General features: G+C 40.3%; 2 protein-coding genes across 3 annotated transcripts; both read right to left on the bottom strand.

The window, feature by feature from the left end:
• Window positions 1-290: 290 nt before the first annotated feature.
• On the bottom strand, window positions 291-21,522 carry LOC119725735 (nuclear pore complex protein Nup160-like). Of its 2 annotated transcripts, XM_038197285.1 has the most exons (34): window positions 21,410-21,522; window positions 19,011-19,122; window positions 18,362-18,569; window positions 17,998-18,223; window positions 17,384-17,462; window positions 16,806-16,920; window positions 16,253-16,414; window positions 15,571-15,746; window positions 15,002-15,092; window positions 14,341-14,409; window positions 13,523-13,732; window positions 13,218-13,283; window positions 12,765-12,873; window positions 11,974-12,130; window positions 10,969-11,129; window positions 10,536-10,696; window positions 10,068-10,201; window positions 9,338-9,586; window positions 8,896-8,965; window positions 8,323-8,541; window positions 7,695-7,790; window positions 7,207-7,301; window positions 6,936-7,032; window positions 6,363-6,471; window positions 5,706-5,869; window positions 5,197-5,263; window positions 4,477-4,587; window positions 3,848-3,977; window positions 3,509-3,604; window positions 3,011-3,155; window positions 2,506-2,631; window positions 1,984-2,085; window positions 1,301-1,390; window positions 291-773 (listed from the first exon to the last, which is right to left on the bottom strand). In XM_038197285.1, the coding sequence occupies exons 1-34, from the start codon at window positions 21,489-21,491 to the stop codon at window positions 762-764; spliced, it is 4,296 nt and encodes a 1,431-aa protein (XP_038053213.1). In that variant the 5' UTR covers window positions 21,492-21,522; the 3' UTR covers window positions 291-761. The 2 variants fall into 2 exon arrangements, with proteins under 2 accessions (XP_038053213.1, XP_038053212.1); XM_038197284.1 differs by having other exon boundaries at window positions 291-1,390.
• A 1,864-nt stretch (window positions 21,523-23,386) lies between these two features.
• Window positions 23,387-25,499, bottom strand: LOC119725733. The gene is made up of 2 exons (XM_038197283.1): window positions 25,156-25,499; window positions 23,387-24,938 (listed from the first exon to the last, which is right to left on the bottom strand). Exons 1-2 carry the CDS (start codon window positions 25,258-25,260, stop codon window positions 24,231-24,233), a joined length of 813 nt encoding a protein of 270 aa, XP_038053211.1. The 5' UTR covers window positions 25,261-25,499; the 3' UTR covers window positions 23,387-24,230.
• Window positions 25,500-26,719: the final 1,220 nt, after the last annotated feature.

The raw sequence follows: 26,719 nt of genomic DNA, 5'->3' as shown, positions 1-26,719 counted from the left end.
TCATTTTTGCCTTATTCTATACGAATCCCGCCTGGACCTACATGTGGATTGGGTTTTCAGTCCCTACCTGATTCCGTGGGTTTTCCCCAGAATATCCTTCTGGGGTTTTCCTCCCACCTCTAAAACTGTTATTTCTTCTCATCGTTTTCTCTCTACAGGTTTCTTCAGGCTTGCAAGCTACAGTGCCTAGGGCACTCTTGAGGATTCCTTGGTTTCATTACCAGAAAAAAAAATAATAATAATAATAAAAATGTAAGTTGTGATCAAGTACAGTTGTCGAAAATGCTTTTGGCAGCCAGGAGAGAGCAGGATTCTAAAAGTGAACAAAATGACAAATATCGTGTTTTGGAAATAGTCTCTTTAATTTCTTTAACCATTGCATATCCCAGTTAAGATGACATCTGTGCAGCACAATCTCATGAACAAAGTCAGCTCATTCTGATGTTCAAATCAAGAGGTGAATACAGTGGTGGGAAGCTTGCCTACCCCCTAACACCCCCCCCCCCCCCCCTCCTCTTTCTTCGTCAATGTAGCATTGAAAACGAAACAACCAAGCAAAACAAATTTAACGAAGAAAAATTCAGTGATAACATTTTCAAAAAATGTTTCCCTTATTTTTCCCTTGGTGGACATATAAGCCTGGATATGCCAAGGCTCCAATGTCAAAACCTTCCAAAATAAATTCATGAACTACATAAATGTACAAAAACAATGGGTAACTCAGCTCACATAGAAAATGGGGGCCAGCTGCATGGCGCTGCTTAACAGTTAGCAGAAAAGTTGTGCTAACAATAACAGACAATTGTGCTAACCTTATCAGCCCTACTTCATGGTGGTGTTGTGCAAACTGTTGCGCGGGCAAGGAGATGTCAGTTGTTACGTCACTGATTTAAGTAACTTTTTCCTCTGAGGTCCTCTGGGGTGCTTACGATCTCCATGAATTAGACGGAGGCTCTGTTAGCAGAAAATCATGTGCTTAGCAGCGCTATGAAAATGGGCCCAGGTCACTAGCCAAAATATTGTACCGTGAATAATGGGTTTTAAATCCCACAAATATATAAATTTATACTCAGTGTCTGACAGCTTGCGAGAAAAAATGTACAAGTTTACTTGTGCGACAATGTGTCATTCCTTGTGGATTGCATAAGACTGGCTTACAGCTGATTCTTGCTAAGCAAAATTCTGCTAAGCACTATTTCCTGCTTAGCATTGCCACGACATATGACCCTTGACCCTTCTCTGAATTCTCAAGTGTTTTGTTAATATTATCAGACCTGTAGATGTCTCAAGTAGCATTAGCTCCAAGCGATCTCATCCGGATCATTTCTTTGGAGACTACCTTGACGTTGCTGTGGTAGGAATCTAGCTTCTCATTCAGATCGCTGTACAACTGTTTCCAATCAAAAGAAAACCAATAATTTAAAAGAAACTTAAAAAGATGTGCAATTGATTAACATTTGGGCAATTCCAGCGTTATGGAAGAAAATGTAATGTCAATGACAGAGCCAATAGATTACCCAAGTGTGCTGGGTATTCTGGTTCGCGTGCATACCTGAAGTGTGTGAAGACATCAGCGCGAGAACCAGCACTTGAACCAGAACAAAGGCAGCTGATGTCACACTTCGGTACTAGCCGTGATGTGTAATTGATGATTGAGAAATGATCAAAAACTTCTAGTCTCTATTCTCCGTGACCAGGCCAAGGAGATTACACACTATGAGATTTGGATCATTTCTGATGTCATGGTTAATTGGCTCTGTCAGGGACAATACAATCGTGAATTGCATATTTGATACATTTCTGTTTCAATATCAGTGTTACTAAAAAATTAATGGAAGGTTTAGCCCATCACTGATGTAATACTATAAGTACTTAATGATTGTTGCTTAATGAGATATGCCAGGATCCATCTCGATCCTTCAAAAACCAAGCGTTGGATTTTGGCAGATTTCGGTGGGTTTTTCAATTTGACGATAGTCATACCTGTTTGAGGGCGGGGTCTGTCTGGTCTTTGAGGGCGGTCAAGAGATGGTCGATGGATTGATACGGTAACCAGACACTTGGAGATGTTTCTCGCAGTGAGGTCTGTGGAGGAACCAAATAAAAAAATTAAGTCACAAATAAGGTTAAAAACTATTAAACCTTTTTCTGTTGGGAGGCCGAAACCCAGTACCAAAAAACAAAAACAAAATTAAAGTAAAGCAACTTTCACTGAATAATACATTCATTAATTTTGCTTCACTGAATCAAAACTACTATCGCGGCCTAAAGGCCAAAGTTAACATTTGCTCGTGCAAAATCCTATCATACAAAATACTTCCTTTGAGTAATTTCTACAAACAATAATTGGTCATTGAGTGCAACTTCCTTGTTAGACTGTGACCAAATTACTTGACTACGGCTTATAATAAAACACATTTCAATGTTGGGTGGTTTCAGCCCCTGCCATAGCCGCATGTGCTATTGCCAGCTGGAGCCAAGTCATTTGGATGCAACTTTACTCACCGTCAGACCAAAGTACTCAGACCCCTTGCCACAGACCGCATCAATGTACTCAAGCATAAGAGACGTAGCCTCCTCCAACATGTCATAGGTGATGTAAAGAAGGAGCAAGGAGGCAGGATTCAACCTCTGAAAGTACCAGAAATGGAGACGATGAATATAAGGTATCAGGGATGGTGAATTTAAAAAAGTCTGAAAATTGGAAAACAGTCTGAAAGATGCATTTCTTTCTATACCGATGTCTTTCTCTCAGTCTCAAAATATCTGATTTCAGACTAAAGTCTGAAAATCTCATGCCTGAAGTATTCAACCAAGAGTTTTATATTTCACGTAATATAAAAATTAGTATCATGATGATGACAGAAAGAGAACAATTCCAGAATTATGGGGTCAATCACAAGTCAGTTCCCAGTCAATCACAAATCTTGCCGTAAAATAAGAGGGATGATTGTCGACAAAGGAAATCCTATGTCACATATTTAAATAAGTATAGTTAAACAAAGCCTACCTTATAGTCCGAGACAAGCCAGATAGGCAGATGATAACCGAGTGATAACAACTTGTTAATGACACACTTGTAGTGTGTGTGATCGCCAACTTTGTCGTGTTTCTCCAGGTATCGTTTCAGGAGCTGCCAAGCCAAGTCTGCCGGACTGCAAAGAAGTAAAAAAAAAAAAGTAATCAGAACTTGGAAAGATAAATCCGATAATCTCAAATTTGTCTCAAAACTAATGGATTACTACTCAGTTCTGCTGATCAGGAATGCCACTTTGTCAGAGAAACTGAACTTAATATATTTTGAAGCGTAGGTGACCTAAGTAATGTCATATTCAGACTGCGCAAACTATCAAAATTCCCAATAAACAATGAATTGAAGCTTACATTAATGTCAATTTCCATGTACAGGCTGCACAAGAAAAAGAAAGGTTGTGGAACCAAATATTCTTTGTTTCGACTGAAACCTGTGAGTTCAATACAGTATCCACTAAAAAGTTCTAGAACCTACCCAAGTTCCCGTGATGGATGTAGCGTTCCTAGATCATTGACTGACAGCCATTTCCATGCTGTCTCACTCAGACCATTCAGTGATAACTTCACGCACCTGCAACCAATTCAGAAGTTTGAAGAAAAATTTAGATACTCATTATCTAAAAAAAGTCTCCAACCAAACAGTGTGTAAAAAAAAAGCCTCCACTGGGTTTTTCCCGAAGGACTCTTGTGGAAAAACTGCTGCCTTTTCTCAGTGGTTCTGATTAAGCTACTCATAATTCAAAAAAAAATAAAGATAGTTTGTTAAAAAAAAAAAGAAGATAATTTGAATAGAACTACAAAGAAATTTACGTACTTTGTGGCCAAGCCTTCAAATACTGGCGTGAGGTCAAGCTTGAAGGTTTTACAGACTGCACAGGCCGCGTCAAACAGACCTGCTTGGACTAGGAAGGAGATTGTTTCATCTGCAGAAAGTATTGGACCCACTGTCAAAGAAAGAAAAATTATCCAAGAAAAATTAAACTTCAAAGAAAATGTCAAGGAGGATAAAAAAGGAACAAAGGAAGAAATGGAAAGGAATCTGAGTGATGCTTATAAACAAGTATCTCGGGAACTGAAGATGGAAGGGTGGTATTTCCTCACCTTTCTATTCTCAAACTCAGGTTCTAATCCACAGCTAGGCCAACATGTGGACTTATTCATTTAAAGGTTCATGTGGTTCAGGGCCCAATTCCAACCATGTTTCCTTTGGTTTTATCCCATTGACTGAGCCAACCGCACAACTTTAAATTATGAGGTCAGTAATGGTGAGTAATGCTGCATCCAGAAAGATTCTGTGAGGATCAAAACGTCAGTCACTCTTAACATTCACAAAGTAATTAGACCTGTGTGATACCTAATAATGTGACCTCCCTTTCAGGCAGTGAAATATCCATAAAACATTCATGAAGCTATCATGAATTATTCATGAAGTAGACAACTCACTTGATGTATGGACTGATTCTGGATCATGGTTGGCAAGTTTCAGCCGAGCGTCCACCAACTGGAATTCCTTCCGGAGGTCACAGAGTTCAATGACCTTGACCTGACGTTTCACTGGGGGTCAAAAAGGGGTCATATAGGGGTAAAAAGTGATCAAGCAAAATCAGTAAAATAGGAAATAAAATGAACTACATTAAAAATTAACTATTTTTATTGATCAATTTTCAATTGAAAAAAAAAAGAGACTCGAGTAAGAGTCAAAACTTTTAAAAATCATATATAGATAATTGTAGGGTTTTTACATACAACCTCTTGAATACTTGACTAGTGCTCCAGCAAACATAGGTTTACAGTACTGTTAATTTCTCTTGTGTATCATGACAAGAGTGTGTTTGGGTTTGGTTCCGACTGGTTACCGAAAACAAGGGAACAAAAAAAAGGCGCCAACAGAAAAATTTAAAAATGGGTCACACATTTAAACCCTGCTTCAGTTTAAACTAGTGAAATTAGCTTGCGGGTACGCCATGGAAAAAGTATCTCTTTAGTGAGAAGTGGTAGTTCTGAAAAGAACAGGTCTGGATGTTTTCAAGAGTGTACTCTGAGAGTCCATGGTGTATCCGCAGGCTAATTTCACTAACTTCAAACAACGCCTGCTTCAGTTTGTTTTTCTTAGTGAACTATAGACACAGTTGAGATGACATTGTCCAAGTAGTGTGAGCCTACCTGGTTGCTGCAGTACCTCTCCTTCATAGTTTCTCTTGGGTGATGCCCCCACCATATCCTCAGGGTTCTATGGAGAAAATACAACAGCATTCCCTGGAATGTCTTCTAGATTGCAACACTCATCACTTAATCATCTTCAAACCAGCCTGCTGACCCTGACATGCTTGGTTGCATGGTAAGACGTCTGCACTAGTAAACAGGAGGTCATGGGTTCGAGTCCCATATGAGTATAGTGATTTTTTCTCACAAGCTATCGGATGGCACTGTTACACAGTGATTATGAAATTACGTTGCTTTGAATCGACTTATATCTCATTCTGTTTCACATTTCCATATCAGATTTATGTCACAGTTAATTTGATTAGCTTGTGAGCTGGCTTGGGACTGGATGATATGTGATGGACTAGGTATAGCCTTATGAAGTGACTTCTGTTGGACTTGTGATCAACGTGTAATGACTTGTGATGGCCTTGTGATGACTTGTGACCAATCTGACTGGCTTCACTTACTGCTTCATCGACAGCTACAGGCTTGACGATCCAGGCAAAGTCCTGGTTGACTAGTTCCAGTGCATTCATCGCAGCTAAGTAACACTTGGCTTGTTTACGTAACCCATCCAACGTGGGTACCTCAAGGCCGAGACGAACAGCGTGCTCATACATCGCACTACCAGCTGCAAATATAAAAATATGACAAACTAAAGAGTTGTGTCATAATCAAACATGATATCTACTAAAATGTATGACTTCACAATTGTAGACTATCATGATGTGGGACATGTTTTTACATATTTAGATTGAAGTTGAACATTTACTTTAATAAATGGGGTATTTTAAGTGTTTGTAACCAGAAAATGGCATCCACACAGTGATCTCATTTGCTCACATTGGCCTGTTATAAAAGTCAATAGTCTGGTTAACTTGAAATGTTAAGCAGGGATGTAGATGAGTCCATCACAAGTCCTCCAGTCCCAATTCAACTCACAAGCTATTCAAATGAGCTTTGACAAAGGCATTGCTTTGTTATTGTTCATCCACTGTTTCTTGTGACTGGACTTGTGATGGACTCAACTACATCCCTGATGTTAAGCATGATTAGCTGATGGTCATATAGTCAACCTCAGTGGAATTGGGTCAATTTAAATTAGTTTCATGTTTCAGTCACACCTTTTCTGTAGTTTCCTCTGAAGATATGGAAGGCGTAGAGGAGATCGTAGTAGTTATGGGTCGTCAGGAGATCTACTGAGCGCGCTCGCGACTCCATTATGCTTACAACCTGAAAATAAGGATATATTGGAAGCGAATAAATATTTTTTTGAAACAGAATGCAGATAAAAATAAATTGCAGAAACACCAGATTCAATGGTCGTTTTTCTCAAAACCTGAACAGTCACCATATTTATTTATTATTTATTAAATGGTTTATTTTAAAAACATCATATCGCAGCCTCGCGGCCGAATTGCACAATGTTTGACATGATTTACAAATATTGTTAAAAGACAATGCTTACATACAAATAAGAAACACGAAACTATGACACATAACAGTAAAAAAACACTTATTAAATATTACATGAACCCATAGAAAGGGTTCACAGATCATTTTAAAAAAATGATACAAGTCTACAAACAAATTTTTCCACAGGGCCCACGGGGTATTGAGACTACCCTGGTTAGCTAAAATCATAAATAACACTAAAACAATTTATTCCCCTTTTCGATGTGAACCCAGACACCAACCTCATCATGTAGGTCAATGTAGGGATACTGACACAGCTCCTTGGTCTGAGCTCGTTGGCAGAGAACAACGATGAACTGACGCAAACAATCCCGTCGCCTGAGAGAGGGAAGAAAGATAAGGATCATGAAGGGCTACCCACGTCAAGGTTTTATCCATAAGCTGTGTTATATTTCAGACTTTTTTATTGGGTTTCTAGAACTTATATTGATACATAAAAGTGCTCAAAAACTGAAGAACCAATCGGTGGCATTAATCTTACACCTTTCTTACCTTTCCGGGTCGGGGTTTGTCGCCATGGCAGCATAGGCCTCATCGTTGTGTCCTAGTTCCAGCTGATATTTGAATACTTTGGACCATAACGTTGGCTGGGAATTCAAAATAACATCAGTTTATATAAAGATGTGAATTAAATATTTGTTCACCCGTTGCCGACATATTTTGAAATTGCTTCTCCCCGACAAAAAAAATGTATTTAACAGCAAAGTGATTGCTCCTGGTACTACATCAGATTCCATCCAGCCAGCTCACCCCGGCAAGCTGGGTTGTTGAGTGATTAAGACAGTCTCACTGCTAAGCAGATCGTGGGTTCGAGTCCCACCCAAGTTAGGTAGGGAAACTTATCTTGCATGCCCACAGACAACACTAAGTATACGGTGCTTATGAAATCAAATCAGTGAAGGGCAGAACCAAGTACTGAATGTACTTAAGAAATCTTTTGAGGGTTTTCCCCCCATTGTTATTTGGTAGACATTACTCACCACATTGGGATCATCATCATCAGCTACACTCAGTGCAGTATTAGCCAACGATATGACAAGATCAGGCAGAGAAAACTGCTCCAGTAGTCGGATCACCTGTCCACAAAATTTAAAATATAGTTGAGTTAAATGACTTTTTCCCCATACGACCATTACATTACACACACACACAAAATCGGCAAGACACAATGCCACATAACAAAATAAGGATTTGTGAGTATTAGAAAAGATAATATAATTATCCTTGCAATAATATTTGGGGCACTTCATTTGGACTTTCCGTTGACAAGCAATGTCCGTTTAAAGTTCACATTTATCAACATGTCACAAAACATGCCAATTGTGTTCCCTTAAAAAGTCAAAAACATTTTTATTCCACAATTTTTAGACTATTTCTTTAAAAATGTTAGTAGACATATCAAATAATAATTTTTATACCGGTGAATCATGCTGCAAATCGGGAACAAAATCACAGCACTTTGCTTTTTTTTCATTTGTCTCTGATACAGCTTGTGCCAAACTTTATCTCATTTTTTTGCTAGAACGCCTCACAAATAAGTATCTGTAAACACCACAGATACTACACAAATCTGGAACACTACACCGCAACCATCATCACCAAGCTGACCTTTAGATAGTAGAGAATATCCAGCTTCTTCCCCTCCAGTTCTTCTGTTAGCAGTAGTTTATTCAGGAGGAAATCCTCATTAGCGATGCGATGAGACGCCTTCAAGAAGCAGGTCAGCGCCTTACGAGGCTCGCCAGAATTCAGAAGACAGTGGCCAAGAAGGAAGTGACGAGATGAGATGTTCCAATCGCACCAGGGATTCAACAATCGGATGTACTCCTGCACCACAGAGAGACAGTTAATTGAGTTTAAAACAGCTATCACATTGGCTGGCAAAAGCTGATGCTAGTTGGCATTAATTACAGTTTGGGAGTTGAGGTCATATTCAACAAAAAAAATCCTAAAACCAATAAGGTGCAAGCAGCATCTCAAATGGAAAGTAGCAGGACACTCTATTTAGAATTAGAATTTAGACATTTCAGAATGATACTATTAAACTAAACAAGGTATACAAGATGTTCCAACCAGGCCATCTCATATCACTATGAATTGTGCCAACTGTAGAAAAAAAATAAAGCAGCAGCTAAAAATATTGTGTAAAAAAAAATTTAAAAAATCTTTTTTAAGCCTGACCTGCAGCTGGGTGTACTGACACTTGCCCATGAGGAATTCTGGGAAGAGAAAACTGCCACTGATTGGCCAGCTGGGCGGATGGGCGGAGTCAAGGAAAAAAGTGGGCAGCCGACTGAATAATAAACACTAGTCAGATTATGCAAGGCAGGAATAATGTATAAAGCAACAGAAATCAAATCTTCAGTGGTCAAAATTGGAGACCGGGTCATGACTTTGTTTCCTGAAACGACTTAAAGCTTTGCAAGGAGACTCAGAGAAAGCTTGACGAGTTAACTTATCATCCGTGACATTGCAAGATCATGTTACGCATCCTCTGCGGTTTACTGGTTGAAGCATCTCTGTTTATATATTTTTTACAGATTTTTGTTTTCTCTCCCGAAGCGGGAAACGAAGGTGGGATTTGGAAAATTCCTTGATCTTGGCAATAATTTCTCAAGGATACATCATCTGTGCCAATGAAACAACACAAGGCTGTAACACCTCCGTCCACGTCTCACATTCATTCTTCTTCATGTATCCAGCCTTGGTGACCTTTGACCTCATCTGTGACCCACCGACCCCATCCAGGAATAGCTCAGCTAGCGTTGGAGTCAGGGTCTTGTCAGATGACCTGGTCTGGGTCAGGGATAAGGCAAGGCCTGCTGTACTGTCTGAGATCTCCAGCGCTGCTAGTTGTCTCAAGTTGGCCTCCCTGGGGATTAACATTCAGACGGGGATATTACAATGGACACTGCATGAACAAGAGAGGGCGCTTTCTGACCCTCAGAGGGATGTATTGTGTCTGGGCACAGGTTCACATGCATATGATGTGAAGTACACACGATTAAAACTTCCATCTAAATATGAACAAAGTGATGGAAATGTTCGTTCGCACAAACTGACCAAACTTTCTGAAATGTTATGCTCACTTCTGAAAATCTTTAATTTTGAGTATCTTTACATTTGCTGACACTCAACATGACTTCACATGCCTACGGAGAATTGTTTATCCTGAAATGAATATCATCCTCTCTGGATGTGCACATGTGCAGTTGGAACACCCAACTGCCTTATTGTCTTTTCACGGCTGCAAGATGTATGGCACCAATCCATTTGAGGACCTTATCTTTCTCTGTGTAATTGCTACGGGGATACAGAGACTCAGATGCACTCTGTGAATCTTTCAAACTTACAGTGAGTTGGTGGGGACAGTGCTGGCCAGGCAGTTACCGACCCAGTACAGGGAGTAGTAAGCTAGGAGACAAGATGCAGTCTCAGAAATGATGTCAGAATCCAAGTCATCAAGAGCATCGGCGGAGAGAGAAGCCTGTGAGAAGAAAGCAACATCATCCATCAAAAAAACAGCTAAGATCGAGAATAACATTGATAATGAGTTTTTATGAAGTGTACGTACGCACCGTTAGTGTGCTCAAGGCGCTACATCATTATTACCATGCTCACTGGACTCATGAAACATTCCAAAGACAATCTCAGCTCCCTGGGGCGTATACAACTCAAAGCTTCCATTTTTGGTCTGACACATCTTTGATGACAGTTTTTACAAACTTTTGTCTAGACCAGGACATTTTGTTTTAAATAGATTTTTGATTATTGTCCGAATATATAAAAAAAATTAAAAATAAGCAATTTGATTTACTCACCTGATCTCCCAGTTTCACCATGGCACACTCTAAGATGAGTAAGTCCCTCAGCAGCTGGTATCTGGTATAAGACATCTGGATGAAGCTAGCGGCAAGGACAGCCACACCTTGGGAGCTTGTGAAGAGTTGGCTGGTTGATAGATGCTCCATAGCATCGTTGACTAAAGTCAGAACAAGATAATCAACAACAGAATGAGCTAAATAGGAGTCTGGCTGAATAGGGTCTAATTTCACAAACCTGCTAAACAGAACACTTTTCTATGACACAACATATGTCCAGCAGCTGGATTCGAACCCCTGGCCCTCTGCTCACAAGTCACAAACCCAAACCACTAGGCCACACTTCTCCATGCCGTGAATAACCAAACCCTAAATTGCAAAATGGATGATGCTAGACAAACGCGAGTCAAAGACTTGGGATTATTGTCTTTACCTCCATCATCCAGCATTAGTGACATAGGGTCACCCTCTGCTAGATCCATGGCGTTCAGGAGGGTCAATACAGCTCTTATCGGGTCCTGGAGGGACTGTAGTCGACTGGTCAGTCGCTGGACAAAGGTGATGGATGGGAGCTGAGGACTGTCCATTGTCTCACTAAGAAAAAAAACAGGAGGAAATTGCGTAATGAGACCGCAGCCAAATTACTTGACGATGGATTGCAATGTAATTTTTAAAAAATGGGACCCCAAAATGCATTCACGCAAGAGCAACACAAAAACACCCACCTTTCAAGGATAGTTGTTTTAAAGGGAAAATACAACATTTGCAAACATCAAAAATAAAACTATCAAGTTTGTACGAAATACCCTACTAGGATGTTGGTAAATGTCAGTCTAAAGCATCCTGTAAATTATGGCACCTGGTGTCAAGTCATTTTCAAGAAAATGGTATTTTTGTATACATTTCCAACGGTGGTCGGCCGACCACCGTTGGAAAAACCTAACTATTTTTCAACTACTGCTCCAAATTTACAATTTTTTCCGTCCAAATTTTGTTTGCTATTGGTTACATGTTCATAAATGGGTGCAGGCCAGCTAGGCTGGTTCCCTTACCTTACAATTTTCCGACATCTATAAATTGATCCATTTTATCTTTAGTGGAGTCAGGAAACCAGACTACATAAACAATTTTTTTTTTTGGTTTTCAAGCATTTTCAAACACAAAACTTCAAACATGTCACTTAAACAATATTTGATCTATTATACTAACCCCTCAAATAGTTCATTTCTGAAAATTAAAGCAAAAGCCAATGATGTACATTCCCTTTAAGTTTATATCCAACTTTTAAATGCTCTCTCCAATTAATATCATTTTGTTTAAAATATGTTCTGTAGCCCAGTTAGGCACTGTCCAGGATGTATTGTCTCTTAAATCTGAATTTCTCAGGGATGCATTTATGTCTGGTTGGGAAAAATAATTCTCTGTGATCATGTCTTACCCCAGCAGATCTCCAGCTATCTGTTGTGCAATCACGTCAGGTTTCTCCAGCTGAGACACGTCATGCTCAAATGACATCTTGATTTCTAGGCTCAACGTCTGCGATATCATCTTCACACAGTCACTCAGTGTTATCAGATCACGACAAAGGGTCTTGTCTGTTCAGCAAGAGAGAACAGTTTCCCTCTTGAATCATTTCAGGCAATTTGTCGTTCAATTATGACAAATTATACCAGCTATGTTTTTCAGGTTTTGCCAGCTATTTCATGCAGTCCCAGGTGAAAAAATAGGAGAGTAGTAGGATCAAAATTAAAACAAAGGACAAAAGTAGGACTTTGGAGAACAAATCAGGATAAAGTAGACCTTTTGCGGCTTTCAGGAGTAGTTTTCGTTGACACTCACCCATGTCCACAGCATCATAAGCCTCATTTGGCATGTTCTGTACTCACAACACTTGTGCTCCATCCTCAACTAAGCTCTTGGAAGTACAGTTGCAGTACTCCTGCGCCCAAGCCCTTCATTGTGTGATTCACATACATGACAGTGTGTAACACTGCTATGAAATTTTTTTAATGAGATTTCATTTTTTGGAGTTGTGAGACAAAACCCAAGTAGGAAAATGAAGGAATTTCAAGAAAAAACTAGGAAAAGTAGGAATACTTGAAATACTGAAAAGCCTGTATTTTTATCCTTTAAGTTCCTACTATGGCAAAATTATATAAAATACCAACATTTGCATTTTTTTTGGGGGGGGGTTGGTGGTTAAGAATTAAAATTGAGAGGATTTTATACCTGCTATGACGAATGGGACGCCTTCAAAATCTTGCAGGCTAACACCTCTAGAGGGCGCCAGATAGAGATGCTCCACAGCATCACATGGTCTCAGAACAGACAGAAGGTTCTAAAAACGTAAACAAAATTGACGTCAAAGCAGAATTTGACAAAATTGCATAAAAGCCACTCACATTATGGACTTAAAACATAATTACCAAATGTGTCTTTATCCCATTAGCACTTTGCTGACTTCGCTATATTACATTGTATTTATTCACTGAAAATCAATAAAACGTTAGAGCGCTCGGGTGGTTTTGGGCGCTAACCTCCATATCTGGAGGCCGTGCCCCTATCCGCCACCTGGGGACCCGATAGATGGGAGATGTTTGCTTCCATCCAAATCTGCAATGCCAAAAATTGAACTTTTTTAAGGATGAACATTAAAGACAAGAAACAAAAATCTTTGCAAACCTTTTTCACAAGGCACACCATCCCTGTACTTGGATCCAACATTATTCCTAGTGGCTTACTAGCAACCTGAAATGAAACAAAAACAAACGTTGAATTAAAACACAGGGAAACAAAATTTTCAACTCATCTGAGGCAGAGTTTTTCTGAATCTTTGTAGAAATACAGAATTTGTGTCCGTGTGTCTGGTAAGATATGAAATTGTGTTGTTTATACGTACTGCTGTTTTTACTGACTGATGGTCAGTGAACATGACATAACACATTTGACCCTTGACCCATCTTAACATTTGACCCCTGACCTCATACCTCATGATACTGCACACAGCATGTATAGAATCTGGACCAGCTCTGCTCCAACACGTCTCGGTATTCCTCCTGAGACATCTCGCTACCGCCCACTTTCTGCTGTAACTCCGCCTCTATGACGGCAGTGACCTCCTCACGCAGGAGGTCTGGGGTTTGGAGGGCGAGATCAGTCAAGGAGGTGTAGGCTGAGCCGCTGGATCGACTGTAAATCTGTAAAGACAATTTGTGAGGCATTTCTGGTCACTTTAAGCATTACTTTATAACAATGTAAAGTACATTTTTCTTTTCTGTCTTAACTTCAATAAACAACATATCTCAATCAGTGTTGACAGTCAGTTTAGAATGATACGAAGACAGAGCAAACAAAAAACCTATAGGCCTTTTCACACTAGACAAATCTCGGGGTTGAAAACATGCAGCGTTTCACACGTGAACATTTTCAACCCTGCATCAACCCTGCGCCAACCCTGAGATTGATTACGCCCAAGGTTGAACACAACCCTGCTCCACACCAGGGTTGAGATTTTCAACCCGGGTTGCGACTCCCGCCAGTGCTCAAAACGGTCGTAACTGAGCGTAACAAGCTCAGTTTGCACAAAAGCGTGAAATGATGCAGGTTAAATGTGGGGTTGACAAATATAAAACTCAACCTTGGATGGCACTGAGTTGGCCCAGGGTTGAGTTCAACCTGGGTTGAGAGGATCTAGTGTGAAAAGGGCTCTAGTCTTCACTGGTTAACTAGATGTCACAAATGATAATCTGGTGCAAGGAACGCCGAGTATTAAAACAATTTTCAAGATTTCAGGCAAAATGCTTACATTCAGAGCTCTGGACACTGACTGCATAGAGAAGCGCCCGGGGTGGAAAATGATATCAAGGTATGCTTCCTGGTAAGATAAAGAGAGAAAAGATGAAATATTCAAAAAGGAATTTTTTTTTTTTTTTATGTTTTACCGATTGCAAACAAAATGTTGAATAACTAAATTTGGTTAATTGGGGGCAGTGGTTGAAAAAGAAAAAAATAGTTTTTTTCAATGATGGTTCAGATGACCATCGTTGGAGATTGATTCAAAAATTCCACTTTTCTTGAAAATGACAACACACCAAGTGCCATGATTTTACAGAATGCTTGCAACTATTATTCACTTACAGTCAAGTAAAGTATTTCATAATAATTTGGTAGTTTTGTTTTTTTGATGTTTGTAAATGTTGTTTATTACCTTCATAAATGCCCTGCACTGTCAATTGTACCATCACAGAGATTTTGTTGAACTTGAAATCAGGTGAAATTTCATGGAACTTTACAAAGGGTGAATGGCATCAAATGCATCACAAACTTCCTACTTTGGTTCTTGAAAAACTGAATCAAAGTTTCCTTATATTGCTCCAGGGAAAGCTACATCAATTGCAACATCCGAGTGCTCGCCCTAGATTCTAAGAAACCGGTCACAACCACAGGAACTTTGACATCCTACTTACTCTTGGTTCTAGGAACGGAGGAACCATAACATCTGGAGTGGGGATTGGTTCCATGAAGACACTGTTCCATGCACGCTCACCAATTGAATTTCTAAAAACAGAAATTAAACATTAAAACCTTGATTATAGCTCAATATATAGCGTCAAGTAAATAAACGTCTTGGAAAACTGTGACCATAAAATCAGCTCAAATTTACTTTTTTTTATCTATTTTCATGGACTTTTCCATTTTCATGAAATCACCCCTCACAATCAATGAATTTGACCATCGAGAAGGGACTGTTCCATTAATTAAAGGGACAGAAACATATGCATGAAAACCTGGCTATATCAAATGTACAATTCACCCCTCATATGTAGTGAACTTGACCAGTCTCCAAAAGGACTGCTCTATTGTAATTAGGGGTTAGGAAAAGTAAAATGACAGTTCGGCTGTCTGAAATATCAAGCCATCTCACCCCTCATATGTAGTGAACTTGACCAGTCTCCAAAAGGACTGCTCTATTGTAATTAGGGGTTAGGAAAAGTAAAATGACAGTTCGGCTGTCTGAAATATCAAGCCATCTCACCCCTCATATGTAGTGAACTTGACCAGTGTCTCCCCGGTTGGACTGTTCCATACTGCCCAGAGGGTGGACAGGTTCAGCCCAAAGTCCACCAGCGTGTTTCGTCGGTCGTCATTGAGTAGAGCTACCTCAATGAGTCTGTACTGACCGTCCTGGAGAACGGGCTGTAGTACTAGAAACTGTGGATGTAAAATAGCAGAGAGTCAGGCACTAAACCATACAGAAAAATTCCCAATCCTAAGCAAACATACATTCCGTGCCAAGTTGGCCTTTTAGTCAAAATAAATCAAAGTTACTGTTTTCAACAGAAGAGCTTCCAGCCTACATAAAATAGGATTGACTGGCTGTGACTGTTTATGTAGCTTGAAACAGCTATGCTTTGACTGTAGGTGATTGATAAGCCAGTTATCTCTACTTCCTGCCTGCTTCTGTCTGTTGACTGAATTTGACTAGTCACAGTGCTTGCTTGAAACATGAACGGACTGTTTTTGACAAGCCTGTGTAAAAGGCATGGCAGGGGAAGAGGATTAATTTTTTTGACTGTCTGTGACTGTTCAAACAGCAGGAAGTTTAATAGGTTATTTTATTTTTTGAGAATGAGAGTAAAACCAAAATTCCTTTCGAATTGGCTCCTTAAAGACAGATGCCATTTTCTGGATGAGACAAGCAAGCCCCCTTTGCATACCTGGCTTTGTGTAGTAAAGCTCAAGTAGATGCCAAGGACTAGCGTCCGTTGGTCACTACCCAGTGCAGTCTGTATCTCATGCCTAGTGGCCGGCTGGTCAGTTAGGCCGGAGGAGCTTGAGATGTAATCCAAGACATCAACAGTCAACACGCAAGATTGGCTCTGAGAGGAGAACACATCATAATACATGTAATCTGATTGAACCCATTGGCACATGTACTACATTGTATTACATTGTATTACATTGTGTTTATTCACTGAAGCATCAATAAAACCATAGTGTGCTCTGGCAGTTTCAGGCGCCACAGTGAGTAATAGGTAGGATGGTGACTAAAGGTTTATCTGAAGAATCACACATAAAAAAACATGCAGAAGAACAAAATTAATTACAATCTGCAAGGTTTACTAAAACTATATGTCCATTGAACACTCACAAAAAATTATAAAGGACCTTATGAAAAAATGAGAACAGTTCTGTTTCATTAAGTACATTATTACATTATTAAGTAACTTATTATCATGAGCAAGTCCTACTGTCTGTCTCCCTGCATACCTTGCACGACCACATTCTCAGCTTATGATCCTTACAGGCACAGAAGGCAAAGAGGTCATAGTTCAAAGGGTGAAGGGTCAAACTGGTGGCAGATTCCATTGATTCCTGGCCTCTCCTGTATAGAGGAAGAAAAAGGTCAAAGTTCAACGAGGTCATGGTTCAGAGGGTGAAGGGTCGAACTGGTGGCAGATTCCATTGATTCCTGGCCTCTCCTAGTATTAGGTAGCAAAACATTAGAGTTCAAGAAATGAAGTATCCAACAGGTCAAAGTTCAAAAGGGTGAGACTTCATAATGGCTACAGAATCCTATTCTTTTATAACTAGGGGAAAAGTCAGATGAAAGTTCCAGGAAAGAGTCAAACTCATCATTATAGTTCAAAATGGTGGGAGGAGGAGATAATCTTAAGTGAAATTTTCAGCACATTGATATTAACCTACATATAAGAGAACATTTGCCCTTCTTGAGGTATTGCCCGTCTTAGAGTACATCTAATGAGAAGCTTGTGTTCTTAATCTTAGCTAGCAGATGCTTTAGATTACTGAGACACAGACTATGAGGAATGCAATGTTTATTTCACCTCATTGCAGCAGGTACTAGCCCTGTCCACAACCGCTGCATCACAGTAGCTTGCTTCAACTCATGCTGGGTGACGATACCTAGAGCAAAGAATTAAACCACCAGGGTTATTTATTATTGTCCTCAAGGAGCACTCTCACGGCAAATGTGGGTCATTCTATATATTGAAGGTCCAAAGTGTGACATTTTCTGGTCCCTGTTACCTTGGTACTTTGGGTTTTTTTGCCGTTCAAATTAAGAATGACTTCAACTGGGTAGGTAGTTTGCTATTCATAATCACTCTTGGATGACGCCTTCATTAAGGAGTGTATCAGAATTAGGAAATTGTAGATATCAGGTGTAACAGGGACATGAAAAATGTGGAGCTGAAGTTTGTAATTTTGATGAGCTACGTTCTTCAGTGCAGAGGCAATAGGTTTGCACCATACTGTGTTACCTCTGGGCCATACACTGGCAGTGGAAGGCAGCCATGTTAAGAGCACACAGCGCCCTCTTTAGTTACTTAATGGGGTCAAACAGAACATCTTGCATTCCCAAGCTGTTCCCATTAGAATCAAGATTCAAAATTCCCCCCAACAAACCAATCTCAAATTTTTTCCTTGCAATCTGCTTCACCTTGTATGCCAATAGGAGGCAGCTTCACTACCACGACGCTCCCAGCGTTAGTAGCCAAAGCAAACATGGCTTCTCCTTCACTAGTCAGCCAGGAAGAACTCGTCTGAAACTCGTAGGTAGCTGAGCCTCCTTGGCCAATGACGTGGAAGTTGGTGGTGTCACGGATACTAGCAATGGAGACATCCGCAAAGATGGAAGGAAGAGACGCATGGTGAGAATACACGTCCTGAAAAAGAAGAGTGTAATGGAACGTTAACACTACTCTTGGTGTAGTTTATTGCAAGTCAGTTGTGCATGCCAATGCACTCTCTCAATGCAGAGACTTGTGATGGATCTCGATCACATCCCTCACACAGCTACTCACATTTCTGGGCAGACGATTGGGATGAGGTAATATCAGTCGATGAACACTGTTGATGGTTGCTATAAGAATGATGACGTGTGAGTGTGTCTCATGTAGCGTGATGCGAGGCAGGATCGGTGCATCCTGGAGTAGAAGACTAACAGCGTTCCCCGTCAGGTTGTGATCTAAAGATACCTCATGGAATTCCAGGATATCCCTTGACGACCTCCTGCAGTGATCATGAACAGACACTTTCATGAAAATCAGAAGAATGTCCATTTTGAAATAATTAAGAATTACTACTCTAATCGAACTTGGACTCGATTGAATATGCTAATATTTGAAATGTGCTGATCAAGTTTAACATGTGCCAGCCTAAAACTGACCAAGCGGGATTTGTGCAGGTATAATTTGCACGTACCTGCGCTTGTCGAAAATTTAAAAAGAGCTTATTAAAATAAGAATTGATGTTAAAGATTCGCACTGAACCACATTTTTTCTTAGATTCAACATTTGGAAACAGATGGGAGTGACTTCCTCAAAAGATAGACCATTGCACATCATTACTCTGGCCCCTCACACCGCCCCCCCCCCCCCCCCCCCCCCCCCCCCGCCAAAAAAAAACCTGGTAAATCTGTAGTTGGATCGTCAGATAACATCTGATAATTACCAATAAATAAATCGATTACGGGTGACTGAAGCTACTCTTCCACTGTCTCGATATGCATAGCCTCCAGCACAGTCAGGAAGGTTCACATCTTGCAATACACCTTGCGATGCACCTGTTTATATATACAATTAATTATTAACTGTAATTTCTGCACAGAGTCTTAGCATGTATAGTTTACAATCATAACAATGAACTGGTGAAGAAAACAAAATTTAGATGCCAACCCACTTAAGATTTTTAGTCGAAATATTGGTTTGAGCATTAAATAATAAGGCACATTTTTAATTCTATCAACACATGATCTAAATTATTTTCAGACTTGTGTCTTTCGCGTCTTTACCATGTTTACTAAGAGACTAGTAGGATATCTTCCATCATCGCATTGCATTCTTATGACTATGACATGCATGATTTTATCGTCATATTACGACCTCATCATTCATGTGGACAATTGACCCATCACGGTGGAATCGCATCAGCACAAGTTGTGAAATATTGTCCAACTACATGGTATGGACGCAAAATGTGCAAAATCTGAGACAAACAAAATGTAGTGTACAAAAACTCCATAGGGTTTTCAAAGGGGCGTGGCTAAGGCGAAGTAAAAAAAAAACATGTTTAGCGTCCCCGCCCGCTTCCTTTTTAGAGGCCACCTCCTTTTTTTTTTTTTTTTTTTTTTTTTAAAAGACAAAAATTGATAAATTTTAACGATCTCTGCGCAGAAGAGATGTTCGGTTCTGCATAGTTACATCATTTTGGTCTCATTTTCTGTTGCATCTTGCCCATAAGAAGCCAATATGTCATTTCCTGAGTCCAAGTGGCGGCCATTTTGAAAAAAGCTGGTAACCATCTTGAAAAATAGCCCGGCCGCGTTGTCTTGAAAAATGTGTCGGGCGGCCATTTTGAAAAAAAGGAGGCCTCCTCCTTCCTTTTTGTCAGAGGCAGGACGCTAAACATGTTTGTTTTTTTATTTTGCCTAACTCGCAAACGGCGATAGGTCAATGGACCGATCCAGTAAGCCCCGCCCACTGCACACCGGGCAAATTAACACGTGCTCCTCTCCAATGCCACGCTGCATTTTCCTTCCGCGCGCATCATACGCGCGTGCACACATGTCGGACTTTTGTGCAAGCACGTCGGACATAAATCTCATGGGGCGGTGCTTACTGGATCGGTCCATTAGGCATAGTTTAGTCCCTTTTTTTAGCAGACTAAGTAACACCACACTGGTTTTTTGTAACTAACTGCATGAGTCATGACTGTCACCAGGGTGACTGTTTTAGCCCAATTTCGGATAAATTTGACAGAATTTTTTTGGGGAAAAAATGAGTTTGACAAAAAATTTGGCAGAATGAATTTTTTTTAGCAGATTTCTAGCAGAATTCTGTAAGGTTGGTGGTTTGACAGAAAAATATGGCAGATTTGAAAAATATAGAGCTGTCTAATTTTGAAAAGCATCAATTTGAGGTTCCCTGATGTGTTGTACACATTAAGCCCAACTCCCTAGGCCTTTTTGCTAGGATGTAGCCTCAATCCTGCAAAATCCTCCAATTGGCCCCATGGAAAAATAGCTTATAGCCTCAATCCTGCAAATTCCTCCGTTATTTCTTGAATATGGTCCATGGAGGGGTGACCACTGTCTGAATCCTGCAAAATCCTCCGGCTATGACTGTCAATAGGTTGAGGCAGAGGCAGTGACATCCTGAAGCAGTACGGAGTTTGTCAAGTATAATCAAGGACTAAATTTATGCACGGATGAGCATAAACAACAGGTCCGGCCCAAGACCTTGACACAGTGCGTACTCCGAAATCAGCAACGCACTTTTGCCATGTAACCTCAATCCTGCAAATTCCTCCAATTTGCCAAAAGGATTTTGGAGGATTCAGGGCAGTTAGGGTTAAAATACTTTAGAACATTGCAAGTGAGGTTAGACACCAAAGACCCTAAACTAGCGCCGCGTAGCAAATTCAAAAAAATAATATTTCATTTTTTAAAGGAAATTTTATGATTTTTGTTTTGTTTAACTTTTTAAGGAAATTTTATATAACAACTGCATGTGTGAGTATTACTAGTGTTTACAATGTATTTCGTGTAATAATAGGCAAAAATGATAAAAGGTGATAAAAATCTAGCAGATTTTCGCTGTGCATCTATGATCTAGTACAGAATTTGGCCAATCGGTTACCCGTCCGGCCCTGTCACTAGCTGACTAGTGTGTAGGCCTAGTGCACCACTGTGTCACTGTCATGACTGTGTCTGTGACTGTGTGCGTTGTTGGACTTGAAACGAACAACTCAAACATCCAGTTTTTTGGTAGTTTTGTGTATCATTCTTTCCTAAAATATAGTCATTACCACACTGACTCGCCTACTCACAAATTCATAAACAAATATCAAACCTGTGCTGACTGTGAGCTCCTTAAAACGAGGAAATTCACCCCGCAAAAGCGTCACCTCGTGAAAGCTGCTGGGCTCCGCCATTTTGAATCTAACAAATCTAACGGCTGTTTCATGTCGATTCTTAATTCTACCAGTTATTTTGTGTCATGTTGCACTTCCAATACAATTCTTGAAACAAAGTTTAAACGCTCTTTCTCTAATTTTGTGCTACGTTGGACTGTAACTCATCTGACCAATTCAAAGTTTGATAAAGATTTCATTAACTTGCTTTGTTTGAAAACATTTTTATGTGTAAACATGAAAGAGTCATAGAAAGCATTTCTTCCCGCCGCCGATCCATTTTTCGCGGCAGAAACATTATTGGTGGCGCCCTCTCGAATCAACAGTCGCGCGCACGCTCCGGCCGTCCGAGTTCCTGCTTGCGTCTATGCCGTTATTTTGGGTAGAAATGATAAATTAGGACTTCGTTGGCATACTATTCGGTTTTTTGTTTGTTTGTTTTTTTAGATGTGGGGGACTCTAGTAGTTCATGGAGGATATATATCCACTTTAAAGCGCCCTCCTTTTCCATATCTCACAGAATTATGCCCCTCCCCGGCCGTTCCTTTCTCCCCACCCTCCTTCACTGAATTCGAAGTGCCGGTCTTCAATCAATAATTGAAGGTAAAAATGTTCTGTTATATATTATGTCCTCGCCGATATCCTCGTTTTTTGAGTATTTTCATCAAGCAACCATAAAGTTTCATGACCTGCAGGAAATTGAAACAATATGCGATGACGGATGTTTGGTACAACTCGACGACGGCGCGGGCTCAAGGTTTCCCATAATATTATTGTTGGATATTACGTGCTTAATAGCGACATAGCATCTAAACCGGAGAGGCACACTTCCTAAGCTAGCTATCACGTTGCATTGAATTCCTGTCTCAATGGTTTCATAATAATGCTCGGCAAGTTTACTTATCACAACCAAAACATTTAACATTTGTCGAAGTCTACATGAACTTTAAAGATCATAATTATATCTGCAGTGAGGCAGTGAAGCAACAATTTTGAATTCAGGATTTCTTGCAGTGATGTATAAAGTGTTAGGTCAGCCGCACCACTAAATCCACGCTTAGATTTTTTTTGTATTGCAAATATCTTCTTCTTCATTCATTCATTTTCATGATGACTTGATGAGTTGGGCCCAACTGTCCCTGTCGAGCACAGTGTTGGAAAGAGATGGACCACTCAGACCAGTTTCTATATGGCTGCTATAAAACTCGATAAGTTATCGGGGAGTTATTAGTTTCGACATATGGAGCTATATAATCTCGCGCACTTTTCGGTGTCGTAATAAATCAGAATTGAAAATCGGACTCATCTTCCCTTTTAGTTATTGATGACTTGTGACCCTCTCGATTTAACCGCATATATATAGTACCAACGCGGAGTCCGTATTATTTCTTATTAGAAACATAATATCTAAGAGTTCATGCTGTGACAACTTGATCAAACAGGTGCATTCTTGACATTCCTTACTGTGAACTAAGGTCATCAAAACAGGGGTCGTGAAGGGGTCACATTATACCCACACTGTGTGTGCATATAGATCACGGAATTTGCACAGCTGTCGAGAAATTCCCAAAGCAAGGATGATCGAAAACTAACGTCATTGCTACGTCACAAGCAATTGCAACCAAGTATATCCCAGATAACGTTTCTAAAGAAGAAGATGTGACGATTTCTCCCCCGGCAAGGCTATCAAACAACCACGTCATTACTACGTCACAAGGCTATACTTCAAGAAGACAAAGGCCTTTATTTTGAGTCGTTGTTTCAACTTTCTTCTACACAACCACTTTCGTTTTATACAACTCCCTTTTTTGAACGAAACCAACGAAACTGACATATGAATGTTGAAAAAAGAGGGAAAAATCATATTAATGTCGTGTTGTAATAAAACACATTCGAGTAAAATTCAAACATTGCAATATATTTATATTTATAAAAAGTTTTATTTACACTCAAGTCTCTGAACAATGAGCAAAGAAAGTTGACTCATTTGGAAACAAAGAAAGAATAGTTTCACAGTACTGTATTGTGACTGTAGTCTATATTGTGTGGCCCAAGAAACGAACAAGAAGAACTTCAAGATTATTGTATAACTTGACTCTACAAAATGGAAGAAGACTCAAACTATAGTCATCTTTTTTAGGCTTATCACACACATTATATTTATAAGAATATATAAAATTAGCATGCAATAGCATATAGGAACTAAATTGAGGAAACAATTCGGTGCCTCGGTTCCGTGGACTTCACTGAAGTGAACAAAACCCCATTCTCGATCTGGAAAATCTCAGCAGATTATGTTTATAAGTACGTCTATATTTAGTGCAAGAAAATAGCGAGGTGTCCGCGTCGGCAGAAAAAAAATCAAGATGCCAAAATGTCCGACTTGCATCTTAAGTAAGTTTATTACAATTTTACACTTAAGGTATATCTTGAGTTACGAAATTCGTTAAAAACTTCTCCGCGATTGATGTCATGATGTGATTACTAATAGTGCATCTGTTTATGTCATGTAACTTCAAGTCATCAGGAATGTTCAGCTAGAATTTGAAAATCTTTAACCTTGGGCCGAAAATAGGAAGATGCAAATACCGCTTCGTGGTAAAGATGGAATTTTCCTAAAGAAGCAGTAATATTTTTATAAGATGCAACTGTTTTACACCACACAATAAACAATTGTTGTACAAGAGATTCGTTGTTACAGAAATTCACGACATTTTAATGAGATTAAAGCAGTCAGTTAAAATGAGTCCCAAAATGATGTTATTCGGATACTACGTAGGGATCCGAGAAGCTGCTACTACTAGGGTCGCTGCTCGAGCTATTGTCTGAATCAGATGGGATTTCAGAATCATCAGGTTCAGCGGAACCCTCAAGATCACTGTCCATGTCTCCAGAAGCTTCAGATGTGGGATCTGGTGAGGAATCCTCGCTATGAGATGGTGGCGGGTCCCCTTCTTCGCCACGCATGTAGAAACCATCGAATGGGAAGGAGGAGCTGACGTAGGTTCGTCTGACGTAAGACCTCTCATGATACGGTATCGAGTCGGAGGAGGAGTCGACATCATCAGAGGAAGAAGAAGAAACAACGACGGGTTCAAAGATTGTGTTTCCTTCGGGATCGATGTCAATTCCATCGGTGACTGGTTTTGGGCTCGAGGAAAGGGAAACCGTTCCCATGCCATCTACAGCCACGAGGTCAGGGGTCACTGGGTTCTTGGGAGGCCAGAGTCCGCCATCATCGATCTTGATTCTGGGGATTTTGTTGATAGGCTCCTCCAGAGGGGAATCATTGCCGAGGAGGGGCTCCTTGTAGACGGTGGTAGCCTCGCTGGTGTCCTGCTGCGACCGGAGGACAATATAAATTGCACCCAATGTTCCGGCTACCAGGATCAGGGTTGTTATGACAACGGTGCATGCGCAGATCTTGGCCCGTTTGATCTGCCATCTGCTGTCGTTGCCAGCATCAACCTGTGTAAAAAAAAAAAACATAATGGCATAAAGAATAAAGGTACAAGAAAAAAATCCGGTCACAACTTCACAATAAAGGGATGACTTTGGTCACTCGACTGTCTTGGGGACTTTTAGGCATGGACGTAATTGTGAGGACATGATGAACATTATGAGGACCGACTTGTGAGGACTTGTGATGGACTCGACATGCGATAACACTTTCCATAACTCCTACCTGGTCTCCGTCCACCATGTACAGCACAGCCGAGTCTTTGTGTGCCTGTAGTGGCGGTTTCTCCGGCATAGCTACAGTCGTTGTCATCGTGTTCTTGGGAAACATTGATGATGTATTTCTGCTCACTTCGCCGTCTTAAAAAGTCACCAAGTATCGAGCTAATACTTGACGAGATGCGAGTGACACAACCTCTTTGACAAAACAGAGATGTAGTGATGACGGAACCAACAACCAGATGTGAGTCGTGTGGGCAATGGCAGGAGTTTATAAACCCCGTCTGCAGGAAAAGGACACCAAACTGCCCACGCACTTCCTTCGTGCGTACTTTTCTACCAAATTGTGTAACCCGATACTTCCTGTTCCTGGCCCTGCCTTGAATGTCACTGGTTGGTACGAACGTATTATTGCATTGTTATCGTGACACCATCGTTCGTGTGCGTTGGCTGACGTCCCTCCGGCCCGGACGTCAAGGCCAGGGGAAAGTTGTACCACTCTGTTCCTTACACTGTATGGAAATGGTTGTTCCATGCTAAGGCCCCCCCCCCCCAAAAAAAAATATTCGGTCTCTGGTCAGACCAAAGTTCCTGAATTGACGCGGGGACGCTTTTCTTTTTCTTTTTTTGCTTTTTTTTTTTCTTCAAGCTTGGATTGTACAGACAAGGCGGGGTACTATTTTGCTTTTTTGGTGTCCTCATGAACATTGGCGTCCTCCATAATTTGTCTTGGTGCTCTCGATCATTTGCCTTGGTGCAATTTCCCATTCCTTGGTGCTCTTTGGTAAAAAAAAAATTGAGGAGGTGCGGCAATAGGGGGCGCTGTTGGAGCTACCGCGGAACATTTTGGAAAAAAAAAGATTGACGCGCATGATTGAAATCGACGCGCGCGCTGACCAGAGACCGACTTATTATTATATTTTTTGGCCTAACCATGGAGTAAAGTCTCTATAAAAAGATACTTGCAGGGACGCACCCAGGTTAGATACAGAGCGCAGTATAGATGCCACGGTGTACAAGCTTTATTGTCATACGTTTGTGCGAATTGTGAACTTGCCCACGACCACACAAGTTTTTTCCTTCTCTCGAATACAGGTTTAGAGGCATTTTTTGGGTTAGGTTTATGTGTCGCAAAATAAAGAAAAACACTCAAGGATATCATTCATAGGGGAAAAAAATGGGTTAATTGAAAGAGTTTTCACAGTGTGAGTAAAACGATTTTTGTTTCACAAATTTCATGGTTGTTCATATCAAAAGATGTGCAAATTGAAGACTCGAGGCTAAAAAAAAACTCAGGTCGGGAAATTGTTTTTGCAAGGGTATCGCGGAAAAAGTTGAGTTCCGCCACGGCTATTTCTTGGATATTAAGGTCTGACTTAGATGTCATGTCACTGATGGGGGAGCTGTACAAAGTGGACGGGACTTGACCACAAACATATAAACACACTTGACACAGTAGCTTTCTTGGCTGATGCGTAGGTAGAGGGCGCTATGTCTACCATTAAAAATCATCACACATAACAGTCATGACTAGTGTGAAGTCTACAAACTACATGTATACGTTTATAGAC

Source organism: Patiria miniata, unplaced genomic scaffold (assembly GCF_015706575.1).
Source record: "Patiria miniata isolate m_02_andy unplaced genomic scaffold, ASM1570657v1 HiC_scaffold_19, whole genome shotgun sequence".
NCBI lineage: Eukaryota > Metazoa > Echinodermata > Asteroidea > Valvatida > Asterinidae > Patiria > Patiria miniata.
The sequence above is the reverse complement of the archived record's forward strand: the minus strand, read 5'-3'. Positions and strand labels throughout refer to the sequence as shown.